Raw genomic sequence first — 7,761 nt, forward strand, 5'->3', positions numbered from 1 at the left:
TGTGAAGCTCATATAATCAACCCATTTATGATCTCGGTCTTCTTGGCATGACAGCTCCTTAAAAGCAACGACGCCCAGTTCACTATTTTCTCCAAGTTAGCAAACACACACACACACACACAAACAAACACCGTCGCGATTTACACGTTAACTCCTGTCGCTGAAATAGATGGAAATAGACCTGAACAATAATTTGCTAGAGCGCGTGTGTGACGTACGATGTGGCTTCGTTGTTTCTTATGCGGCAACTGTGCAGATATTTATATAAATAACAAATTAAACACTCTTTATTCTTAATTAGGACCCAATCGCTATAACAGACAATGTTTTATATTTGTTTGCTATCTATATGAGGACCTGTGACTTTTTTTCTTTTGTTAAGTTAGTTCAAAATGTAAATAAAGTGTATACGAGAAAAAAAGTGTAATAAAACTAGTTTTCCCAGGCTGATATAATCAGTGTGCAAATGTGATTGGCTAACTGTACTCTTACGTAAAGAAGTGAGGGCGGAGTATTAATGGCGGCCAGGTACGCTCACCGAGTTACGTACTGACAGAGTAAGTTGAAGAATTGCCAATATTAAGTTGAATTCATTTAAAATGATAGGACATTTTTGTAACACAGAGTTAATAATACAAATATTTTTAATTTTCTACACAGCCGAGGCGGTGGTCCCCTCTACCGAGAAGCCTGATCAAGGGATGTTCCCCAGTAGCTCCCCACAGCAAACCGCCACATCTCAAAGTCTTTCGTATAACCGTACAACCCCTCCCGCCCAGCAGGGAGGTCAGGGTCAGGTTCTAGGGTGGCTGGACCCTGAGAAAGCATCAGACTTCGGTCCTTTTCTAAATATATCCAGTCCTCACACGGTTTCGCCACCACCACCTCCTGGTCAGGGAACAGCTTCGCCTGCTCCTTCTTCTCACTTCTCCGCTTCTCCCACCCACGGAACATTTGAGACGATCATTGCACCACCTCATCCTCTAGCAGAAACAATGGTTCAAGAACATTTCTTCATTAGCCCTCAGGGCCAACAGGAACTGTTACAGTTTGACACCAGTGGTCAGGGATTTACCGTGAAACAGTCTCCTGTGTATGGCAGTTGCACTGGTCCTGAGGGGAACGTCGCGGCTCTCGTAGCAGCTGCTGGGGGAATGCCTCCACAGTCCATGATCTTCCAACAAGGGATAGAACTAGCATCCACCTCAGGACAATGGACCACCCCGGTTTTTAACACGCCTGATTACGGACCTGTTCATCTCGAAGCGGGCTCATCTACTGTATTTCCAAAACAAGAACCTGTCCCTGAAGCCGGCTTTCTCCCTGGGCAAGGACTAGCCGAATACAACCAAGCCACTAGTAAGGGACACGAGATTCTCAGCCAGGCTTATCAGTCTAGCCCAATTCCTTTCAAGCTGGTGCCTGTGAAACAACGCAAGTACCCCAACAGGCCTAGCAAGACGCCAGTCCACGAACGACCTTATGCTTGTCCATTAGAAGCTTGCGACCGGAGGTTCTCTCGCAGCGATGAACTGACCCGCCACATCCGGATCCACACTGGTCAAAAACCTTTTCAATGCCGGATCTGTATGAGGTCATTCAGTAGGAGTGACCACTTAACTACACATATTCGCACACATACTGGTGAGAAGCCGTTTTCCTGTGATTTGTGCGGCCGCAGGTTCGCTCGAAGCGACGAGAAGAAGCGACACACCAAGGTTCACTTGAAGCAGAAACAGAAGAGATCGGCCACACAGGCTCAGGCTAGCGAGGGTGCGGGCCCAAGTAGCAGAAGTGAACTTTCTCAGGATGACCCCTCCTCAAGTCTGGTTCCTAGCAGCTCTTTCTCCCCGTCAGAAACTGTGTCAGTGACCACTTCCGCCTTACAGTAAACTTGACCTTTAGACAGAAAGAGATGTCCATATTATCAAACCATGTTTGATGACCGTTCGGACTTTAACGAACAAGTATTTGAAAACTGGAAAGTAAGGGTCTGAGGGTGCTCTTTTTACCCGTGTAGCTGATTGAGCATCAGTTCCCGTTAGGGGGCCATGCCTTGATTAAGCCACAATCTGTGCCTCAGGCCCCTTCTTCGCTACCAAATTTTTAACATTGGCTCAGTAAATACTTCTGCTTCTGAGTTTGTAAAGAAAGCATTTACACTTGTTGTCCTAAAACACAACAGATTATTTGTTTATTGATTGTATATAACTGTTAACGTTTGAAAAAAAAAGGTCTGATTCAATCGTTTTAACTCAAAAGACCTTTTTTGTTTAAATGTTAAAACATTAATGTCTCGCACAATTTATCTGCCATCTTATGTTTTTAACAGGAATTTATAAATATAATGAAAAATAACAATTCTGACTGATTCTCTGTGCAAAATGTATTAACAAGACTGCCTGAATTAAAAGCAGAAGTTTAGGTATGGATAACCTCAGTCTTTCTTGAACTTTTTTTGCTTAAAAAATATGATCTGTTACCAGCGCCATATCATATTGGATAGTTAGTTTTAATATATTCAGTTTGTTTGTTTCAATTTCAGAAGATTGATTTAATGAATAACGATCGATGTACCAATAGTTTGAAAGAAGTCAACTTAACCGTGAGAAAATGTACATTTTGTGTGAGCAAAACGATGTTTATATATTTTGAGAAAACGTTTGTTTCTGTTTGTAGTTACCTTACAAAAGGTTCAAAGTCATCTACTTATAAGTGATTTCACTAATATAGTCCTGTACAAACGAAGAAACGCCAACTAGAAAACGTTTCTTATGAAATTTTAAATGGCTAGTTGTTTTAATACCAAATAGCTTTGAAAACACAAAAATAGACATTTATTGTCGTTGATTTCATTCAGGCCTATAGTTTGCGATATTTATTATAGTTTGTCCACTTTAGACAATATAAACAATAGTTTTAGATCTTCAAAATATAAAAATAAATTATATATTAAAATAATACTCTGTTTTAAATACAAATTTTATTCCCTATAATGGAAGAAAAAACATTTCTTCTGTTTCGAAAAAAATTAAATATTTTTCTATTTTTATGACACTTCTACATAAAATATTTGTCTGTGATCTTCGATTGTTTAAGCCTCGGTCTGATTCCACTTCTTTCATCTTTTTGCCAAGCGCGCACAAAGTCAGTACCTTTATATTATTGTTCACTCTGAAAATTACCTAGAAAGCATTTTCGCGTGGATGCTCATTACAACGTCTTATCACATTAACAACTGTGAAATAGGTCTAAAGCAACTTATGTTTGGCATCAGTTATGACAAGTCTTTTTCATCAAACGAATATCATGCTCCCTAGTGTGAATAGCCTTAAGACAACCTAAGCCTAACATCCATTACGGCAATGCTCGCTAACGCGATATGTTCGCGAGTGCGAACAGTTCTAACGCAACGTAAGCCTAACGTCAATTACGGCAATGCTTGTTAATGCGATATGAAACAGGCCTAAAGCAACTTAAGCCTAACATCAGTTCAATTACGGCTGGCCTATTTTATATTTGTCGATGCGACATCACCTTCCAGTGGTACATCCATAAGAAAATCTTTTTTAGGGAAGCTACGCTCTTGAAAGCTGCTAATGAGCAAGAGCTTAACATGAAATCGTGTTCTTGTTGTATTGTTAACTATAGTGTATATAATGTAAGCGTGTCTTGAAGCCTATATATTTACTTATATTAACTATTATAGAATATTATTGTGTATAGGAAAGAAGAGAAAATTTTGTCTCGCCTAACTACAGTCAAATTTGCATGATTATATAAGTTTATGTTAATAAAGTAACATGTTTTATTGTGTAATAACGGTGCCAGAAATCTTATATTTTAGCTCAGAGTTCTGTCAAGTTATCCACTGTAATTTAAAAGACAACTGTGTATATAATACTAGTTTGAACATTTCCCCCGGAAACAGCTTCTACAAACCTTCGCCATTTTTACAAGAAACTTGTGATACCTTTAATACCATTGTATTTTAGTTTCAAGGTTTGATGTAGTTTGATTTTGTAACACATTTATCAAATATTTTTATATCTATTGTTCTCTTTCCTAGCTTCTTCACAAGCTGAAGAAAAAAACAAAAACTTTCTTTTGTTTGATGTCGTAAGTTAAGGTGTGGAATGCCACATGGTGACGATGTCTAAAATGATTTGACTGAAAGACATTTTCTGGTATAATGTTTTTTTATGGAAGTGTTTAAATTCTGTTGATCACTGGACATCACCCGCTGATTAACCTTGACATCTTCTGATTTAACGTTTTTTATGTAAGTGTTTAAATTCTTCTCTTCATCACTGGACATCACCTGCTGATTAACCTTGACATCTTCTAATTTAATGTTTTTTATGGAAGTGTTTAAACCAGAGATCAAGAGAAGAATTTAAACACTTACATAAAAAATGTTAAATCAGAAGATGTCAAGGTTAATTAGCGAGTGAGATACAGTGATGAAGAGTAGAATTTAAACACTTACAGAAAAAACGTTAAATCAGAAGATGTCAAGGATAATCAGCAGGTGAGATACAGAGATCAAGAGAAGAATTTAAACACTTACATAAAAAATGTTAAACCAGAAGATGTCAAGGTTAATTAGCAGGTGATGTCCAGTGATGAAGAGAAGAAATCTCACCTACAGATTATCCTTGACATCTTCTGATTTAAAGTTTTTTATGTAAGTGTTTAAATTCTTTTGATCACTGGATCTCACCGCTAATTAACCTTGACATTTTTTGACTGAACGTTTTTTATGTAAGTGTTTAAATCATCTGTGAAGTCCTTACATCAGTTTGTCTCGTGTTTTCAAATCTCATATATAAATTAAACATTTGACGTCACGTGAGTTTCAAATATCTGACATCACGTGTGTTTTAATTACCTAATATCACGTGCGTTTTAAATACGTAATGCCAGTTTCAAGTGCTGTTTTGAAGTCAGGAAACTTCCTTGTTACGTGTTTTTCTCTCAAATAAGGAATTTTTGCTCTTGTTTTTTGTCTCAAACCTATATAGAGGAAAAGCGATGTATTTACTCATGTTTCGTCGTATTAAAACGTTGAAATCAACTATGATCTTTAGATCTTTTTGTGGTCTGAATTGCTTTTAGTTTTGTCACACTTTTTTACACTAAATATTACCCTATCAGGTCAACCTGATATTTCAAAAACTTTCAGTAAAGATTTTCTCATATACAAGATCAAATATTTTCTAAAACCTGAAACAGAAAATGATTTTGAAGACCGAAATAGAACGTCTGAAGCTTGTTATATAAAAAAATGTTTTACTGTCTACAATGTTCAATAGTTTTGGGGGTTGTAACAAAAAAAGTTTTGCCGTGGTTGGCAAGAGGGCGCTATCTGAAAGGTTTTTTTTTTACTTTTGACATCTTGCTTTGAAACTCAGGCAAGATGTCCGATAATAAAAACTCACAGAAGTATAATTTTTGTAGTTATACGCAAAGCTGCACAACAGCCTATCTACTCTGTGCCCACTTCAAGGATCCAACCTCAAATTTTAGTCTTGCCGCTGAAAGGGGGAAGAATTTGATAATTTGTGTTTTGTTTGAGAAATTTCGCGCAAAGCTATACAAGGGCTGTCTATACATTAGCCTTAGTTTTGAACTAGAAGACTATAGGTAAGGCAGCTAGTGAACAGCACACATCGTCAACTCTTAAGCTACTTTTGTCTGACCGAATAGTGGAATTTGACTGTCATTCTTATACCGCTTTTCTCTAGTTAAAGGAATGTGAATCGTAAGCCCTCGGGTTAACAGTCCGGGCATAATACCATTAACCTTCAATAGCTTGTAAACCTGAAACTATAACTATAAGACATCTCAATGAAGATTAGTGAACGTCCAGTTTCATGCGGTAGTTCTGTAAATATGCAAAAATGTTAAATTATTGCAAACTGTTTAAAATAAAACTTCCAAGTTTTTGTGATTAATTCTTTTAATTAATTACGCTTTATAATTTGGATCATGTTTTTTAATTATTCTTGACTGTAAATTTTGATTGTTTCTTACGCGTGTTTGATGGTAGAATAAAATTTAATGAGGGAAATGTAAACCACAGTCTCCTATGCAACAGAACTAAGTTATTTATTTGAAGATGTGACATAAAAATTATAGTTTGATTACAAAGACAAGTATTACAGAATCATAACAACTTTAACATATGTGGCTAACATGCCCGGACTGTGAATCAGAGGGTTAAAAGTTCGCGACCCGTTTCCACATTTAGGTCGTCGGTGCGTTGTAAGAGTAACAGTCAAATCCCGCTATGCAATCAGACAAAAGTTGACGGTGAGTACTATTTGGCTGCTTTCCCTCTAGCTTATCGGTTCAAAATTAGGGATAATTATGAGCTAATAGCCCCTGTGAAGCTAATAGCCCTTGTGAAGCTTTTGCGCAGAAATTCCAACTTCTATTCGCTAACACAGTTCAAGATAGTACGGTTCCGGTAACCTTAGAGTTCCGGTAACCTTAGAGTTACGGTAATCTTAGAGTTACGGTAATCTTAGAGTTACGGTAACCTTAGAGTTACGGTAATCTTAGAGTTACGGTAACCTTAGAGTTACGGTAATCTTAGAGTTACGGTAACCTTAGAGTTCCGGTAACCTTAAAGTTCCAGTAACCTTAGAGTTATGGTAAAAGTGCTTGGGTAATTTTGGGCGAAATTCTGAAACAAAACATTTTAACAGAATCTCAAGACACAACAAAATTATTAAAAAATTCTATAATGGTCACCATCAAATCGTAGTCAAGGTCGTTTGGTCGAAACATGAACCACACATTCATTTGACCGTTCCGCTATTTCAAATTGTAACATCAGATGTTACTACACGTAGCTACATTTGTTTCATACAGTAACATCAGATGTTACTACACGTATAGCTACGTGTAGTAACATCTGATGTTACTGTATGAAACAAATGTAGCTACGTGTAGTTACTGTATGAAACAAATGTAGCTACGTGTAGTAACATCTGATGTTACTTTATGAAACAAATGTAGCTACGGGTAGTAACATCTGATATTACTTTATGAACAAATGTAGCATCAGATGTTACTACACGTAGCTACATTTGTTTCATACAGTAATATCAGATGTTACTACACGTAACTACATTTGTTTCATTCAGTAACATCAGATGTTACTACACGTAACTACATTTGTTTCATACAGTAACATCAGATGTTACTACACGTAACTCCATCTGTTTCATACAGTAACATCAGATGTTACTACACGTGAGGAAAACAAAACATAAAGTTTTATAGTGCAATCAGAGTAAGTAAATTGTTTGCAAAAAAAAATTAAAATGTAAAAACTAAAACCAAGTACGGTACGAAACCAATTTGTGACTATTACTGTAATTAGTGAATTGTGCCCAATTCACTAAATACAGTACTAGCTAGTCACAATGACTAGCTAGTACTGTATTTAGTGAACAAGGCACAATTCACTAAATACAGTACTAGCTAGTCACAAGGCACAATTCACTAAATACAGTACTAGCTAGTCACAAGGCACAAGGCACAATTCACCAATTCACTAAATACAGTACTAGCTAGTCACAAACTAGCTAGTCACAAGGCATTACTGTATTAAGTGAATTGTGACTAGCTAGTACTGTATTTAGTGGATTGTGACTAGCTAGTACTGTATTTAGTTAATTGTGCCTTGTGTCTAGCTAGTACTGTATTTAGTTAATTGTGCCTTGTGTCTAGCTAGTACTGTATTTAGTT

The 7,761-nt window shown here is 36.7% G+C and overlaps 1 protein-coding gene across 3 annotated transcripts in view; it reads left to right on the forward strand.

Annotated features, from left to right (window-relative positions):
- The window catches only part of LOC106476230 (early growth response protein 1-like), a 13,260-nt gene extending 8,890 nt beyond the window's left edge, over positions 1 to 4,370 (forward strand). Inside the window, exons 1-2 of one of the 3 annotated variants that reach the window (XM_022380162.1) lie at positions 498 to 557; positions 661 to 2,906. In XM_022380162.1, the coding sequence (XP_022235870.1) occupies positions 702 to 1,892 (1,191 nt within the window). In that variant the 5' untranslated portion in view covers positions 498 to 557; positions 661 to 701 and the 3' untranslated portion in view covers positions 1,893 to 2,906. Of the gene's footprint in view, positions 1 to 497; positions 558 to 660; positions 2,907 to 4,069 lie in introns of those variants that run through there. The other 2 variants (XR_002609110.1, XM_013936897.2) reach the window with 2 other exon arrangements.
- The last annotated feature ends 3,391 nt before the right edge of the window (positions 4,371 to 7,761 follow it).

This window comes from Limulus polyphemus, unplaced genomic scaffold (genome assembly GCF_000517525.1).
Source record: "Limulus polyphemus unplaced genomic scaffold, Limulus_polyphemus-2.1.2 Scaffold10094, whole genome shotgun sequence".
In the NCBI taxonomy this organism is placed as follows: domain Eukaryota; kingdom Metazoa; phylum Arthropoda; class Merostomata; order Xiphosura; family Limulidae; genus Limulus; species Limulus polyphemus.